Source organism: Lithobates pipiens, unplaced genomic scaffold (assembly GCF_037356315.1).
Source record: "Lithobates pipiens isolate NorthernLeopardFrog02 unplaced genomic scaffold, aLitPip1_a1.2 Scaffold_25, whole genome shotgun sequence".
Lineage (NCBI taxonomy): Eukaryota > Metazoa > Chordata > Amphibia > Anura > Ranidae > Lithobates > Lithobates pipiens.
Window position 1 is genome coordinate 175,679,701 of NW_027507787.1, and position 18,933 is coordinate 175,698,633.

Genomic DNA, 18,933 nt, shown 5'->3' on the forward strand with positions numbered 1-18,933 from the left:
ACTGGTAGTCCTACAGTGGACTTGTGTACTTCTAGAAAGTGTTTTGGTACGCTGTGTTGGTCACGGCCCTCTTCAACAAAGCAAAGGTGTTTACCGAAGTATTCTTGTAGGGGCCTGATGGTCCAATCAACCTACAGTAGTTTGCAAGGGCATGTGAGGCAATACACTACATAATCTGTGGAGCAATTCTAGAAATTCTCAAAACGATATGTTTTGTCTTTGTGTGTGACTGTTTTTGTTCATGTTCAACAAAATTTGCAGGTTTTCTACAATGCTTTACGACAGCGGCACATACTTTCAAGGGGAACAAAGACAATGAATTTGTTTGGTCTCTAGTGCTCTTTACTAGGTGCCATTTTATTCTTGGGGGTTGGAGCTCTCCTATTAGTGACGTTGGGTTTGTCACAAATAACTGGATTTAAGCGTGGATCCTGTTGGAGAATATTCCACTGTTTGCATAGTATCTTTTCCATTATTATTTTTATTTATTTTTTTCATATCCACAATGGTACCTAGCAATCGGGCAGCTGGATCTTCCAGTAGGGGTTTTGTTTTGGGCTGTTTACCAGGAAAGAAAGTGGTACAGGCCTGATCTGTTAAATCTTTGGGGTATCTTTTTATTCTAAAATGTATTTTTTAAATGTCTGCTTTGGGAGATATAATCACAATCTCTGTGCAGTTTTGTCTTAGACGACAAAATTGGCTATTTGGTACTTTTTTACCCACAGCGCTTGATGGCGGCTTTTAGTGTAGATGAGAATTCTCCAAATGATGAATGTTGGGTGGAAGGCACTTGACAAATCCATCCACAGAGCGAATTTTGGGTGTTTTTTCAAGAAACTGCCAAAATTCAGTGTATAGCCAGCATTGCCGCGGGCTTTGCATTTTTGGGGCACTTAGAACAATAGAGAATGAGCATGCCTATGCAATGGCACACCTGATGCCTTAACATAAAAGGGTTTGATATTTCCTGTTTTGTATGCCTCTTAAATGCATTTGTCATCTTTACAAGGCAAACACTGAGGAGCCGCTAAATGTGGATAAAGTATAAATCGGCAGTTCCATTAGAACACGGTCTCGGAATGTATCTTTTAAAATGAGTCTTTAGAATATGGACTGATGAATATGCACAGGGTGGAGACAAATGAGGAATGATCACAGTTTGGAAAAATGCTTTTAACAAGTGCAGCCCAGTGGCTGTGAGGATTTCACTCCTGTGCTCCTTTGATAAACGGCTCCTGCAAACTTCTCAGCTGTTTCGTTATTGAATGTTTGTTCAGCTCCTCACCAGCTGGTACAGAAATTCTGTGAAGCGGTCATGTATGAAGCTCTGCATTTCATGCCTTTGTCACAAATTTGCTTTCCTTTTCAATGGACAAAAACGTTTAAAGCGGTGTAGACCGACAGCTGTGATATGCAGAGAGCTAATGTGACTAGGCAGATCTGTACTGTTTCAAAGCTGAAAGTGAGTATTAAAAGGTAGAGCCCACTCAGTTTTTGATATAAACTTCCGCAGGGGGCACAGACTGTAATTCGGAGGTAATTTTTCTGCAGATTAAGTTTAAGCTGTCTGACGTGCTGCAAGTCATTGTGAACATGCAATGCAAGTAAAAAGGAGCAAAATGATCTCGCCAACGTCTGCTGTTTGGTGCCGCCTTGTTATCTTTTGAGGAGCTAGAAGCCTTCACTGTGACCAAATATTTCCTCCGCCTGTTTTACTATGCCAGGAAAACTATCATTCTACACTGGACCTATACAAAGGTCCAGCATATTGGCTTATTGAAACTGTTTATTATTCAGGCCCTGCCTCTTAATAAATTAACGTATGAAGCAAGGGGATGCTTCAAAAGGTTTTATTAGATATAGGATCCATTGCTTGTTACTCTGGATATCAGCGACCCTTTATTGGCTTTGATTTCAGTGAAGCTCTTAAGATACTGTTGTTTATGGGAGTGTATGGTACCCTGTTCACATCCTTATTCCTCTTTTCTCATACCTATTGCGTGTATATAATTTACCCCAGTGACTGAATTTGTATAAGCTGTAGTATCCAGCTTCTGTGGCCTTCCAGAACAGGTTGCCTCTACTTTGTGGGATTCAGCCTATGGCAGGTCTCCAGGGTCAGATTCTGTTCTACACCATTGAAATGTTGTTGCATTTACCACTGGGAGCAGATAGGCATCTTTTCTTCATCGGGATACATAGTCTGGTCCCTTGACTGGACGATACGGTTATTAGCCTTGATCCCTTCATGGGCAATTTGAGGACATCATTTCTCTTGTGGTAGCCTCTGATCACGCTTTTTGTATGTATGCTTAAGACCTTGCGCAGCAGGCCAAACTTTGCGGGAGAGTCTATGTCCCCTTGGATGATTGGCAAGCAATTCCCAAGGACTGGGTTTCCATCTTTCTGATTCTTTGTGAGGCTCGAACTGCAGCTGTCTTCAGTTCTTTGTTCGTCTTTCTGCCTTTAGTTTTGCCTTCAGCAAGTGAAATGCATGCTCAATTGGGTTAAGGTCAGGTGATTCAGACATTGCAGAATATTCAATTTCTTTTCCTTCAGAAGCTCCTGGGTTTCTTTTGCAGTGTGTTTTGGATTATTGTCCATCTGTATTGTGAAGCGCCGTCCAATCAACTTTGCTGCATTTGGCTGAATCTGGGCGGACTGTCTATCTCTAAACTCTGCAGAAATCATCGAGCTGATTCTGTCTTCTGTCATATCATCAATAAAAATGCTAATGACCCAGTGCCACTAGAAGCCATGCATGCCCATGCCATCACACTGCCCCCCCCCCCCCCCCCCATGTTTTACAGATGACGACGTGTACTTTGGCTCATGAGCTGTTCCACGCCTTCTCCACACTTTTTTTTTTTTTATTTATCTTTTTTTTTTTTTTCTTCCTGTTATTCTGGTACATATTAATCTTGGTTTTATCTGCCCAAAGAATGCTTTTCCAGAACTGATCTGGCCTGAAGTGTTTTTTGGCAATGTCTAATCTGGCTTTTCTATTCTTCAGGCTTGTGAATGGTTTGCACCTTGTGGTGAACCCTCTGTATTTGCACGTGTGAAGTCTTCTCTTGATTGTAGACTTTGACAATGATGCGCCCACCTCCTGGAGAGCGTCCTTCAATTGTCTGGATGTTGTGAATGGGTTTTTCTTTACCATAGAGAGGTGCAAATGCAAATATCACACTTGGAATCCACTCCAGACCTTTTACTTGCTTAATTGATGAAGAAATAACAAAGGAATAGCCCACACCTGGCCATGAAACGGCTTTTGATTCAATTGTCCAATTACTTTTGGTCTCTTTTTCTAGCCCTGTGGCTATTATTAACCACTTGCCGCCTGCCCTATACACGGCGGCATAGTGGTTTCAAAATCGTGACCGGACGTCATATGACGTGATCTTGAGCCGCTGCGCGCCCCCAGGGGGTGCGTGCATCGCGGCGATCGTTGTTGCGGGGTGTCAGTCTGACACCCTGCAACTACGATCTCTGTAAAGAGTCTCCAACGGAGACTCTTTACCACGTGATCAGCCGTGCCCAATCACAGCTGATCACAGTGTAAATAGGAAAAGCCGGTGATCGGCTTTTCCTCACTTGCGTCTGTCAGACGTGAGTAGAGGAGAGCCAATCGGCTGCTCCTCTAACGGGGGGGGGGGGGGGGGGGTCTGTGCTGATCGATTATCCCCCAGGATGCCCATACTGGACTGCCAGGGACGCCACCAGACCACCAGGGATAACCAGGACAAGGTAATTCTCCCTAGACCACAATGGATGCCAGTCAGTGCCCACAATGGGCATCACTGATTGGCATGCATTTGGCACTGGTTGGCATCCATTAGTACAGTATAATGTAATACAATGCCGCCTATCAGTGGCCATCCGTGCCGCCTTATCAGTGGCCATCCGTGCCGCCTTATCAGTGGCCATCCGTGCCGCCTTATCAGTGGCCATCCGTGCCGCCTTATCAGTGGCCATCCGTGCCGCCTTATCAGTGGCCATCCGTGCCGCCTTATCAGTGCCTATCCCCGTAGCCCATCAGTGAAGGAGAAAACTTACTTATTTACAAATTTGGTCTGGGCAGGAAGGTGTTTAAGTGCCTGGTATTGAAGTGGTTAAAGTGGAGGGCCACCCCAAAAAAAAAAAAAAAATTAATATTCTTAAAATATATAAAAAATAAATTGAATATTTCTTTTTTTTTTTTTTTTTTACTTACCAGAAACCCCTGTTGCTAGGCAGTCTTCCTAATCTACCTCTTCCTACTCCGCTGTGATATTCAGTCTTCTCTCCTCCTCACGTTGTCTTCTAGGGAATGGGGCGTGCTGTGTTCTGGGAACTGTGTGTGTACCAGAACACAGCGTGCCCCATTCACAAAGCGCCACGTAATTTGCGCATGCTCTGTAGGAAACGGGCAGTGAGGATGGCAGTGCAGGGACACGATACGAGGAATGTATCCTCCTGTATATACCCGGTCCTTCTGGTCATTTCTAACTCGCCAGTCTGGTCCCAGAGAATATCCCTCCTACCTACTTTTCTGTAGGTGCTTTCTGGCTCCTTACCCCTTAAGTCATGTGGACAAAGTTCCTGAGCGGTTTGGCAGTTTCACGAGTCTGTTGTGCTATAGCGAAGTCAGGATTCTGTTCAATCAGCCTTGCACTGCAAAATTAGTTGTCTGACCATACACTCTAATAGACCTGGAACTCTCATCCCTTGATCCTCAGGTTGTACCATATGCTTTAACAAATTTTTACCTAAATACATTCACAACCTCCCCCGGTTGACCAGCTGTTTGCTTGATTTAAGATTGTGGGTTTCCTCACATGTGGAATTATCTCCTTCTGGCAGTGATTCTCTTCCAGGTCTTAAGCATCAGATTGATTCTCTAGTTCCTTCCTTTGGTCATTGTCTGCTTCCTTTTTAACTTTTGGGCTTGGCCTCATTAGAGCTCCATTTTGGAGTTTTCCCTTTTAGCTGGCCCTTGGGCTGATGGCAGTACCACTGTTCTGTCTTGTTGGACCTCAGGGAGTTTTTTGCTTTACACTCAGCTGCTCTGATTTTGAATGTCTCAACAGTATCTGAATCCATGTGCTCTTTAATGGACACACAAAAAAAAGGACTTGCTGAAAAATCCTAGTTTCTACATTGAATCTTGGTTTTTTGATTGCTATATCGGTTTACAATTTACATTGAGGAAAGAAATGAAATGCTTCATTTATCAGCCTGAACCATTCCCATTTGCCTTCCATTTGTTTTTAAACCTACCAGAAGGCTTGCGCAAAGATTACATCTCCATGCTGTACTCTTCCAGATTTGTATGCCTCTTTCTGTAGATTTTGTGTTTTAGTAAGCAGCGAATATCAGACGAAAAGACAGCACTAAGTGCCCATATGCCGCGTTATTTCCACCTTGCACCATAAAATTGAGTTTTATGTTCTCCCCTCTGCTTGCTGCCAGCAGAAGCTTGTTTACGATTGCAGAAAAACAGCCCCAGAGACAGAAGGAGCACTATTATCTGTAAAGTCATTTTGGATTGGGTTATGCCTGCCATCTGTAGAGGCACAGGCCGCATGCTGATGAGCCACACTGCAGAATTGTGCTGAGAAGTGTCTCATTTACTCACACACACACACGCACGCACGCGCTCTGTTCCTAATCTTCCCTGAAATCCTTAACCTTGATACTTTGCTTTTTGACAAAAACGGGGAAATGTGCACTGGTGTTGCCGACAATGGTGTTGCTGACAATGGTGTAGCTGTTTCTGGTGGGGGGGGGGGGGGCGCACTCAAGGCTATTCTGCATTCTAGCAACACATGCTGAAACATTAATGACTTGTTTACACCAAGTTAATTTTTGTTTGGCCAGGGATGGCAATAAACATGATTGCTAGCAGAATGACTGTGCTGGAGCATATTGCATGGTACACCTGTTTAGTAGATTGGGTAGAGCATTTTGATAAGACTAGTCCTGCTACAGTGCCATGTACTGGAATGCTTTTATGGTGTAATGATTGAAGGGGTGCTACAGTCTCCTCGCCAGAATTTAAATGAAATCCTCATCGGGACTCTTGTGAAGCTCTTCATCTAATATGGCTATTGTCTTAAAATGTCGATTCATGGATTACTTGCCCAAACTGTAGTGGAACTTCTCTTCTTGCAATTCTGCCAGCAGCCCATGCATCTGAAGCTGGCGCTTATACAGTTCCTGAATTTGGAGCAGCAGGCTACCCATCATAAGTTTAATAAAATTGGTAATATCTCTAAACATTTAAGACCATGGCATTCACTTTAACATGGGGCATGGTTATTAACCACTTTCAGACCGGACCATTTTGCTGGTAAATGACCAGAGGTCTTTTTACAATTTGGCACTGCGCTGCTTTAACTGGTAATTGCGCGGTCATGCAATGTTGTACCCAAACAAAATTTGCGTCCTTTTCTTCCCACAAATAGAGCTTTCTTTTGATGGTATTTGATTGCCTCTGCGATTTTTATTTTTTGCGATATAAACGTAAAAAGACCGCAAATTTTGAAAAAAAAATGATATTTTCTACTTTTTGTTATTAGAAAAATCCAATAAACTCAATTTTAGTCATACATTTAGGCCAAAATGTATTCAGCCACATGTCTTTGGTAAAAAAAAAGTCAATAATTGTATATTTATTGGTTTGTGCAAAAGTTGTCACATCTACAAACTAAGGTACGTTTTCTGGAATTTACGCAGCTTTTAGTTTACGACTGCCTATCTCATTTCTTGAGGTGCTAAAATGGCAGGGCAGTACAAAACCCCCCCAAATGACCCCATTTTGGAAAGTAGACCCCCTAAGGAAATTGATAAGTGGCATGTTGAGCCCATTGAATATTTTATTTTTTTGCCTCAAGCGATTGAATAATGACAAAAAAAAAAATTATTTATTTTTTTTACACAAAGTTGTCACTAAATGATATATTGCTCACACATGCCATGGGCATATGTGAAATGACACCCCAAAATAAATTCTGCTGCTTCTCCTGAGTACAGGGATACCACATATGTGGGACTTTTTGGGAGCCTAGCCGCGTACAGGGCCCCAAAAACCAAGCACCGCCTTCAGGCTTTCTAAGGGCGTAAATTTTTGATTTCACTTCTCACTACCTATTACAGTTTTGAAGGCCATAAAATGCCAAGATGGCACAAAACCCCCACAAATGACCCCATTTTAGAAAGTAGACACCCCAAGCTATTTGCTGAGAGGCATATTGAGTCCATGGAATATTTTATATTTTGCCACAAGTTGCGGGAAAATTACAAACTTTTTTTTTTTTTTTTTTTTCCACAAAGTTGTCACTAAATGATATATTGCTCACGCATGCCATGGGCATATGTGAAATGACACCCCAAAATAAATTCTGCTGCTTCTCCTGAGTATGGGGATACCACATATGTGGGACTTTTTGGGAGCCTAGCCGCGTACGGGGCCCCGAAAACCAAGCACCGCCTTCAGGCTTTCTAAGGGCGTTACAGTTTTGAAGGCCATAAAATGCCAAGATGGCACAAACCCCCCCCAAATGACCCCATTTTGGAAAGTAGACACCCCTAAATTTAGGGGGAAAACTAGTGAGACTAGGTAATAAATGGCGGGTGCCCTGAAACTATAAAAAAATAACTAACCAACCAGCGTCACCTGTAACAGTTATATGGTGATCACTGGTGAAAGGGTTAACTAGGGGGCAATCAGGGGGCTTTATGCGGTAGTATATGGGGGTCCCTGGCGCTATAAAAAGCTGCGGCGAACCTAAATACCTACCTGCCTAACTAGCGTCACCTGTGACACTAATACAGCGATCAGAAAAATTATCGCTTATTAGGCTGGGTTCACACTGGAGCGATGTGGGAACGCCACGAATGCGCGGCGGGTTCCCGCATCACATGCCTCCCGGCGGCAGTTCACACTGCCCTATGCGAACTGCTGGGAGGGTCAGTGAAATGTTGACACCCCCAGATCAGTTCGCATATCGCAGTGCGATCTGCAAACTCGGATCGCATAGTGTGAACACCCATGCGATCCGATTCTGCTGCGGACCAAAAAAAGGGTCCCGTGCGAGTTTGCGGCGGGTGCGACACGAATTCAGCCATACTATCTGTATGGCTGAACTCGAATCGCACAGAGATCGGATGTGATTTGCACTGCAGTGCGGTGCGAATCACATCCGTTCTCATAAACCGCTGCAATGTAAACCCAGCCTTAGTGACACTGGCGACGGGGGGTGATCACGGGGTTAAACCTTTATTGGGGGGGTTAGGGGGGTACCTTAGAACTAAAGGGGGCTAACCCTAACTGCCCTAACAGTTATTACAGTCACAAATGACACCCGCTGGGTGATCAGGGGGTTAAACCTTTATTAGGTAATAAATGGCGGGTGCCCTGAAACTATAAAAAAAATAACTAACCAACCAGCGTCACCTGTAACAGTTATATGGTGATCACTGGTGAAAGGGTTAACTAGGGGGCAATCAGGGGGCTTTATGCGGTAGTATATGGGGGTCCCTGGCGCTATAAAAAGCTGCGGCGAACCTAAATACCTACCTGCCTAACTAGCGTCACCTGTGACACTAATACAGCGATCAGAAAAACGATCGCTTATTAGGCTGGGTTCACACTGGAGTGATGCGGGAACGCCACGAATCCGCGGCGGGTTCCCGCATCGCATGCCTCCCGGCGGCAGTTCACACTGCCCTATGCGAACTGCTGGGAGTGTCCGTGAAATGTTAATGACACCCCCAGATCAGTACGCATATCGCAGTGCGATCTGCAAACTCGGATCGCATGGTGTGAACACCCATGCGATCCGATTCTGCTGCGGACCAAAAAAAGGGCCCCGTGCGAATTTGTGGCGGGTGCGGCGAATGGCTGAACTCGAATCGCACAGAGATCGGATGTGATTTGCACTGCAGTGCGGTGCGAATCACATTCGTTCTCATAAACCGCTGCAATGTGAACCCAGCCTTAGTGACACTGGCGACGGGGGGTGATCACGGGGTTAAACCTTTATTGGGGGGGTTAGGGGGGTACATTAGAACTAAAGGGGGCTAACCCTAACTGCCCTAACAGTTATTACAGTCACAAATGACACCAATGCAAAAAAAAAAAAAAATGACATTGGTGTCACTGACTGGGGGGCAGGGGTAATTGGGGGGGGGGGTGATCGGGGGGGTGTGAGTGTGCCTGGCATCTTCTACTCTGTAGTGTCGTGTTGGTGCAACTCACCGATCCTCTCTCCTCGGTGTCGGAACGAAAAATACCGACACGGAGGAGAGATTACATCACTTCCTCTCCTGTGTTTACATTACAGGAGAGGAAGTGATGTCACGAAGACTTTCTATTCGTCGGGAGCGATCGCGAGGGGGTGGCCATGAATGAATGGCCATCCCCTCGTCCGGGATCGCTCCCGAACGAATACCGACCGCCGCGGGCACCGGGCGGGGGCCCGATCGGGCCCCCGACCCGCGGGAAGGCAGGGACGTACATGTACGCCCATATGCCTGCCCGTGCCATTCTGTCGACGTACATCGTCGTGCGGCGGTCGGGAAGTGGTTAAAGAGGGTAGTACCATAAGTATGTTTATTTTTTATTTTTTTTACTCATCCTTGTACTTTAACAAAAAGTCATGGAACCAACAGTTCCATCATTGCAGGTAGTGTTTTATGCACTGGGAAATCTTTATGCAAAAAGCTTTTAAACATTTGTTTTTTCTTTTAGCTCTGATTCACAACTGAACATTTTGGTAACTTGAAGCTCCAAGATGCTCTACAACCAAAATTCTATGTTAAATTCTGCCTGTTCACATGTAAATGTTTGATCGCCTAAAACTCAAAGGTACATAAGCTACTTTTAAAGCACAATTGGCCATTTTTGACCCCATAAAACTTTAATGAGCATCTGAAAATTTGCATTTTTCAAGCTCCTCCTAATAACTAGCCTTTTTTTGACTAAAACAAAAAAAGATTCGTGCCTGAATACAAAAAAAAAGCTCCAAAACCACTTGTTCACACTCAGGTGTTAATACAGCTTTATTCACTCCAATGGTCATGAACATGAACTAGTTTTATTTTAAACCCAAAGCCACAATTGTAAAATATTTCAGCTTACCAGTCAGATGTGATGGCTGCATTAGTTTCTTCCCCTCTGTTTTCACCTGGTGCTCTGGTCAGTAAAACACCTCCTGTATTAGAGCCTGTTCACACAGGGGCGACTCAGATCCGACTTCAGGTCACCCCTAGTCGCCTTAAGTCGCGCTACATGTAAAAATCAATGTAAGTGAATGAGAGCCATCTTAATGCACACTACTGAAGTCGCTCCGACTTCAGAAAAGGTTCCTGTACTACTTCTATCCAACTTGTAGGCAACTGGTACCCATTGATTTCAATGGAGGTTGCCTCCAAGTCGGATCTCCGTCTATATGGAGGCGACTCTCCGAGAATTATCAGCTCTCTAAAGGGAACTCCACGCCAAATTTACATAAATAAAAAAAATTTGGCGTGGGTTCCCCCTCCGAGAGCATACCAGGCCCTTAGGTCTGGTATGAATTTTAAGGGGAACCCTCTACGCCAAAAAAACGGTGTGGGGGTCCCCCCTAGATCCATACCAGACACTTATCCAAGCACACTACCCGGTCGGCCAGGAAAGGGGGTGGGGACAAGTGAGCGGCCCCCCTCCTGAGCCGTACCAGGCCGCGTGCCCTCAACATGGGCGGGGGGGACCCTACGCCATTTTTTCGGCATAGGGGGTTCCCCTTAAAATCCATACCAGACCTAAGGGCCTGGTATGCTCTCGGAAGGGGAACCCACGCCATTTTTTTTTTTTTTTTTTTTTTTTTTTTTTTTTTTTTTTTTTTTTTTATTTGGCGTGGAGTTCCCCCTTGAGAGCTCATTCTCTGATTGGCTACGGCAAAAGTCGCCTGGCCTGGGGCGACTTAAAGTCGAGTTGTAAGTTGCCCCAAGTCGTGTTCAAGTCATGTCCAAGTTGCCTTCAAAAGTCGTGTTGAAAGTAGTGTAGTGTTGCCCCTGTGTGAACCGAGCCTTAGAGTGCCCCAGTCTGCTGGATGAAGATGCACACCAGACAGCAGATTTGTCAGTCTTAAGGGTAAGATAATATTAAATTAACTAGAAGATGTAAGTACACTAACAAATTGAAGGCAATCTCCAGCTCACACTTTAAAATTAGATACAGCAAACAAAAGCTGTTGACCATTTGAAAGCTTACTTCTTTTTTTTTTTTCTTTTTTTTAATACCCTTACCTTTTTATGGTGGTAGGTTCTGCACAGTTTAGATACTCGCCCTCCCATGCAGATCCAGTGCGTCCTCTCCTCTGGCAGCACTCAGTCCCGTGTGCTGCCATGTTTGTTGTGATATCGAGAGACTGCCCGCTGTTCAGGCTCTCAGTGACGCCCCACTAGACGCACCCCTTCCTTTTTTACTGAATAAAATGCTTTGCCTCCTGGGTTGTGTGTGTATATTCTAGGAGGCAAAGGGAGGATAGTGCATGTCATTTGCCTATGCAAGTTGTATGCATAGGGGCGCAGGGCAGGATAATTTTTAATTAAAAAAAAAAAAAAAAAAAGTAAACCAAGAATGAAACCAGACTCCTAATCACGCAGAGGAGGGATAATGAATTGGAGAGTGAAGATCTGCTTTAAGCACCCCCTGCCAGAGTTTAATGGAGTCTCAACCTTGTAAGCTGATGCATCTGGAAGAGACCTTGTTTGTTTCGAAAAACTTACTGGCTGAAATACTAGATGAAAATGGAAATGAGCCTAAAAAAAATATAAGCAATATAATACATTTTTGTTTCGGTTTTAATACTGCTATAAATAAATAAATATATTCAAAGTCAAAACCTTTTGTTAAGAAACGACAGGGCTTATTGCTGTGTTATTTGAAAAATTTTACCCTCCCTTACCCTGATGCCCGTTGCCACCAGGACTGAAGGGGAAGGTAGTTTCAAAACTTTACAGACTAGTAAAAGAAAGGGATAGGATGTCTTCAAATGAGGAACCTGTTCCAGAGAGCACTAGTTAAGAATGGATTTCCTTTTGCTGCTTTTACAGTTTTGTATAAGCTTGAAGGAAAGTTCCTTCAAGGCACAGCAAAAAAGAATCTGAATACTACTCTATATATACATCCAAACTTAAAAAAAAAATGTCAATAGATCAAGGGGTCTCCAAACTTTTTATACAAACAACCACTTCACTGGAGCAAGACTAGCCAGTGAGCGTGGGAAAATCCTCAACATCAGTGGAGGTAAACAATTGTCCCATAGTTTGATTTTAATAGAAGGAATAGTGCCCCATTGTTGGTATCTGTGGAAGAAATAGTGCCCTGTTGCTACTATCAGGGAGGAATAGTACCCCATTTTTTGGATCAGTGGGAGGAATAGTGCCCCACCCCATTGTTTATCAATGGGAGGAATAATGCTCCATTGTTGACATTAATGGGAGGAGTGGCTCATTATTGGTATCAGCAGGAGGAATAGTGGCTCATTGTCGGTATTTGATTGTGAGGAATGGTGTCCTATTGTTAGTGTCAGTGGCAGCAATGGTATCCCATCGGTGTCAGGGAGGAATGGTGCCAGATAAAGGCAAGGAAAGGCCTGCATCCAGCCTCCAGACTGCAGTTTGGAGACCACTGCCAGTATCATCTTCATGTTGACCTCCAAATCGAAGCCTTTCAAAATGAAGATCGGTGCGTTTCAGCCCCTTCCTCTGATTTTGTTACAGCCTTACCCACGCATACCAGAGATTGTACAGAATTGTATTAGGGGTCCGTGAACCTGCTGAGAAAAAAAATAGCAATACCAGATGATTCTGGTTTCATGATATTATAAAAAAAAAACAAATTGAGGGTAATTAACCACTTCCCACCCGGCCAATGTATATATACGGCGGGTGGGAGCCGCCTGCTCCTGATAGGACGTTCAGGAACGTCATTCAGGAGCAGCGGGATCGCGCGCGCGCGCGCCCGCGCAGCTGCGCGATCCCGATGTGCTCGTGTCACCCGGACACGGCACATCTCAGATCGGCAGGAGGGCTCTGTGATTGGCCCTCCTGATCACATGACGGCCGTGTCCAATCACGGCCGTCATGTGATGTAAACAAACAGCCGGTTGCTAGGCAATCGGCTCTCCTCTCCTCACACGGAAGTCACCGCTGAGAAGAGGAGAGCAGAACGCTGCAGCCGGCTGATGATCAGTGAGTATGGGCTGTTTTTACAGCTTTTTACTCACTGATCATCAGTGTAGTGTAAACACACAACACACCACACAGTGAAAACACAGTCCCCACATATGTCCCCAAAACACACATGTCCCCAAAACATACATGTCCCCAAATAATAAAAACACATGTCCCTAATAATAAAAACATGTCCCCCACATATGTCCCACTAAAATCACATGTCCCAATGATTATCTGCACACATATGTACGTGATCACCTGCACACATATGTACATGATCATTTGCGTACATATGTCCGTGATCACACAAACCAATTATTATACACTTAACGGAATTTTTTTTACCAAAAACATGTAGCAGAATACATTTTGGCTTAAATTTATGACAAAATTTGATTTTATTGGATTTCTTTTCAAATAGAAAAAAGAAAATATTGTTTTTTTCCCAAATTTCCGCTTTTTTTGCGCTTATATCGCAAAAAAAAAAAAAAACGGAGTCGTGAATAAATAACACCAAAATAAAGCTCTATTTGTGCGAACAAAATGATAACAATTTCATTTGGGTACAGTGTAGCATGACCGCGCAATTGTCACTGAAAGCGCTAGAGCGCTGAAAGCTGAAAATTGGGCTGGGAAGGAAGGGGGTGAAAGTGCCCTGTATTGAAGTGGTTAAGAGTGAATTTTCTGACTTTGGCATGAGCAGTTCAGACTGAGGCCTTGCCTGGAGATTTTTTTTCTCCTTATCGTTTTAACACTATAATTGTCTTTTGGCATCAGTTCCTTGCTTCTGGAATTCTTGTGGGATTTCAGAAACCAGTGGGTGGCTGCCAACCAGAATCCATCTCTAACTGAAATCCATTTTTAGGTGGACTTACCCTTTAAAACTGCATTAGAGCATAACATTTTATTTTTTTTCTTTTATAGCATCCAAGTCTAAAGGCATCTTTGCTAATATCTGATAAAAATGTCTAGATATTTTTACAGCCGATATAATTTCTTCCTTTTGCGGACAAAGTTGACTTTATGTGAAAAATGACAGAGTGGGAGTCGGTCTTTTTTTTTTTTTTTTCTTACTTTAGTTAGTTTTTGAAAGTTTTGACATTTTGTTCTAATGACTATTTTTCTATAAGTACTGCTGTGAATTTCAGAGTTTGTTAAAATTAATGATGTGACCTTTCTGAATCATAAGCTCGCATTTAGGAGCCTCGTTAAAAGGAGCAGGTTTTATAGCAGCTTGTATTCCAGTTACATAGAGCAACCATTTCAAGAGGAGAATACTCTAGAGGTGCTGTGGATACACAAAACAAATGAATAATGCATACTACATTTAATAGCCAAATATTATTTAAAGAAGTCCAGCCTGGGCTTCTCCTATGGGTCACAGGAGTGCAATTCTGTTTTGAGCAGAGAGCGGTCTGAAGTCCACACTGCTGATGCCACTGGAATCAGTCAAGGCAGCCTGTCATCCTGATTTAGGAAGTCTGATCCTGCTAGCTGCCTAAACTGATGGCAGTCTCGGCCTCTCAGCGAACCGCTGAGACAGCCGCTCCCTACCTCCCCACAGCCTAGCGCTCCAGTGAGCGTGGAGGAGCAGAGCAGGAGAGGTGCTGATGGGCAGCAACTCTCGGCTCGGGAGGTGAGCGAACCGAGCCATCGGTGATGTTCAGTGGCTCAGTTCTCAGTGCAGAGGCAGCGGGGGACTGATGCTGCATCCATCTAGGCAAGTATGAATCTTCAAAAAAAACATTCTTTTAACTTGTTTCACTCTATAATTTGTTCCTGATAACTTTAATATGGTTATCTTTTTCATGTTTTACCTCCCCCATGGACCTTCATATCTTTTTCAGCAGTTACAAGGCTAAAGTCTAGCCATTAAGAGATGATAGCTGTCATAGTGAATTTTGCACGTGCTGCCATACCAAATTTCAATAGCAGGTGACTTTACAGATGATGTTCAGCCTTTAGTGCAAGTTAAATTCCAGATTTGTAGTTGGGACACCCAGTTGAAGGTGTTGCGTGTGAAAAGCGTGACAAAAACCGCATTGGAAGGTTCAACAAATGCCTTCTTTTAATGGTTTGGTTTCAGTTCACATTTGGTGCTGCTGATTTAAATAGTTCACACTTACCCAATTCTTCTAATGTTGTGCTTTGCAGGGTGGCAGTTGTATCCAAGTCTTATGCCAGCCAGACTGACAAGACAGAAGAGTGGTACGGTACACAGTACAAGGAGGAGGACATCCCTGCGGAAGTTATTGATGTAAGAAGATTCAATTACTCACAAAAACTAGCTGATTTAAAGGAAAACTAATTTGTATTTGTGCTGAAGTCAGAAATCGCCAAACCATGTGTATTTGTTTAGGTATCTGTATGTGTGGGAGAATTTTATAGCTATATATATATATATATATATATATATATATATATATATATATATATATATATATATATATATATATATATATATATATATATATATATATATATTTATAAATATAAAATTTTTTTTTTTTTTTTTAACCACATTGATGCAAACACTAAAATATAGGACTGACCTTGTTCCACCTGTGTTGAGGCAGTCGTTTTGGTTGAAAATCTGTCTTTGCTTCCTAATGTAAGAGCTTGATCACTGGTGATCTGATAACTGCAAGGGGAATATTGAGAAGCAGAATCCCAGAATGAATTAATCAGAATTGGGGAGCTCTTGCACTGCTGTTTCCCCTCCAGTAAGAAGAATTTTGTGTAGCACAGTAGTGACCTCGCCAAATCTCTTGAAACAACCAGTGAGAGGCAGCAGTGTATTAGATTCTCTCAAACAGATATACAAGAAGGAATTCTAGACGCAAGGTAGGTTTTTGTCACTGGCTGTTTGACGGCAGCAGTAGCCTATGAGGAGGGAGAGAGCAGCCAGAGCCTCTGCTCTCGTGAACACACCGCAGGATCAAGATCGGGCTCAGGTAAGTATGAGCAGGGTTTATTGGGGGAACTGCATACAGAATGTTTCATTTATCTTGATGCATCCTTTTTTTTTTTTTTTTTTTTTTTTAATAGTGTGGGTTAAGGTATTAAAGCTTTCTGCCTTTAGAACCCATTTAAGCACAATGTATACATCTCTAGATGTTCCCTGTAAACCAGACCTTTTACTTTTTTGAGTTCAGGTCCACTCCTGTTCCAATTTTGAAAACACTCGGGGTGAGTTTTCTGTACTTCAGTACCTAGGTAAGCAGCCCTCCTGCTGCGATCACAAGGGGGTCTTTCTCTCTGTTAGATTTTAATTTAGAAAATGGAAAGTCTTAGGTCCTTTGCAAAGCTTGTTCCTATGGGCTGTCAAAAATACTAACTTGTTTCCAGGATCCAGTGGCTGTCATGGAAATTCAAAGGTACACTTGCCAGTGTATATAGTAGAGGGGTACTGGGAATGAGTGTGAGATAATTATAACCCCACAAAGGTACCATCCAATAAAGAACATATACCAAACTAGAACAAAATGAAATGTGACTTTACATGTACCTTGTAGGGTTTAATAAATGCACAAATCAAGGAGATTTAAAAGAAAAAGTAAGCAAAACTCTTTTGTACGCATACAAGTAGTTAGGTTAAAAAAGTTGGAGAAAAAGCTGGTTAATATCGCAGTTACAATAAGGTTGTCCAGGGTGGTGGTCTGGCTGTAAAATCAAAAAAGGCAGAGTTTTTGGATTCTCCAGCCAGGACAACGCCACCCTGGACAACCTGATTGTAACTGTGATTTTAACCAGTTTTGTCTCCAACTTTTTTAACCTAACTACTTGTGTGCATACATTAACTTTTTGCTTACTTTTTAAAACTCGATTTGTGCTTTTATTAAACCCTACAAAGTGCATGTAAAGTCCCACTCTATTTTGTTCTTTGGTATATGCCAGTATATTTATGAGAATTTGGATTCATCAATGTACATTACTTTTTAATCTGTTATCTAGGTGGCTATGGGATACTACTAGAACATTGTTGCTTCTCAGCCCATGTTATTAAATAAGACTGGTGTATTACTATATATATATATATATATATATATATATATATATATATATAACTCTGCATTAAAACATAACCTGCTTTCAATTGAAGGAGCTTCCTTTTTTCAATGACTGTTCTGTCTTCACTCCAAGTTGGCCCACACATGTGCATTGCCTGCCTGCCCCCCAGTCTGCAACACATGAAAATGATTAATTGTAATCCAGTAATTATTTGTGACTTTTCTGAGTCTGACACATTTTAAACACATGCAAAATAAAGTACCGTAGTTTGCATGTAGCAGCCAGATTTTGTTTTTTATTCTGTCACTTGTACTGTTAGTAGAAACCCAGAGTTTTAATTCTTTGGAACACATCCACTCTTTCCAATTTGTCACCACTGTAGCTTGTTAAACACATGGGACCTTATTTGTAAAGTGTCTAAACAAAAAAAAAAAAAGTTCCTAGGCTGCTTTTTTGTTCCATAGCAATCTGTGTCCAAGCAAGAACCCATGCATATCTGTTATTTGACTTGCCAAATAATCCTAACTTTTTTTCCCTTTTTAGAAATGGCAAAAAGCTGAAATAAATGGAAAATTACACCACCCTATGAAAAATGAATTTATTCCCACAAATTTTGAGATCTTCCCTACGGAGAAGGATGCCACCCCATTTCCTGCCCTCATCAAGGTAGGAGGATTCTAGCAACCAATTGTGTGTTTTTTGTTTTTTGTATTAATACATAAATATGTTAACGCTGTATTGCTTGAGGCTTAATGTTGTGTTGCAGTTTCTGTAGTAAATTTTAGTGATGCACCGAAATTTCGGCCGCCGAAACATATCGGCCGAAAATGCCCTTTTCAGCAATTTGCCGAAAGAGAAAAACGGCCGATAATGGAGCCGAAAATGGGGTGTGGCCCATTAAAAACAGTCATTTTCGGTATCGGTGCTGTTTCGGTTTTCGGCCTAGTGTGTTTTTGATTGTCGGTATCGGTTTCGGCACCAAAAAACCCATTCGGTGCATCCCTAGTAAATTTATATTATTGTGTTGTGGCATTGTTCGGCAGATGACACACCAGTGACTCTGTCATCAGCGATCCTGCAGCTGACAATTTGCTGAAATTGCCAGTGGCAAAATCTCTTAAGAAGCTGCCTGTTTGGCAGCGAAATGTTATTTTCAACGCTAGTCATTGAGTTTCAGCAACGTTTCCTGTTCCATAGGGACACGCATGCAGCCTCTCTAACAATCCTGCCCCTAGCAATTTTGTGTAACAAGATTTTCCCAACTTCTTCCACATTTGGCACCTTTAGAGGGGGAGCGGGTACCTGGTTTTGACAGGTGCCCGCTCCCATTTCTATCTGCTCTCGCCGCAACCCTCCTTCTCCTTCCCACTTACGCAGTAAAGAACCAGCTGTGAAGTCACAAGGCTTCACTGCTGGTTTCCCTTAGTAGAGATGGCGGCAGCAGCATCTGACAGCTGATTGAAAAATCGGCTGGGGGTGAAGACACCGCTGGATTCGTGAACAGTTAAAGTGGTTGTAAACCCTTACAACACACTTTTTGCTACAGGTAAGCCTATAATAATTCTTACCTGTAACTACCCTGGATATCCCCTGTATTTGCTTGTGCCGACGGCATTGGCACATGCTCACTGAAGCAACGGCATGGTGGGTGGGCCATTACTTGCGGCTCGCGTAATGTCATCTCGGCTCCGACCAATCACAGCGCCGAGG

At 42.9% G+C, this 18,933-nt stretch overlaps 1 protein-coding gene across 5 annotated transcripts in view; it reads left to right on the forward strand.

Annotated features, from left to right (window-relative positions):
* The window catches only part of IDE (insulin degrading enzyme), a 202,357-nt gene that overhangs the window by 132,174 nt on the left and 51,250 nt on the right, over window positions 1-18,933 (forward strand). For all 5 annotated transcript variants that reach the window (XM_077455220.1, XM_077455217.1, XM_077455218.1 and 2 more), the window contains exons 12-13: window positions 15,367-15,469; window positions 17,767-17,889. In XM_077455220.1, coding sequence (XP_077311346.1) covers window positions 15,367-15,469; window positions 17,767-17,889 — 226 coding nt within the window. The remainder of the gene's footprint in view (window positions 1-15,366; window positions 15,470-17,766; window positions 17,890-18,933) is intronic.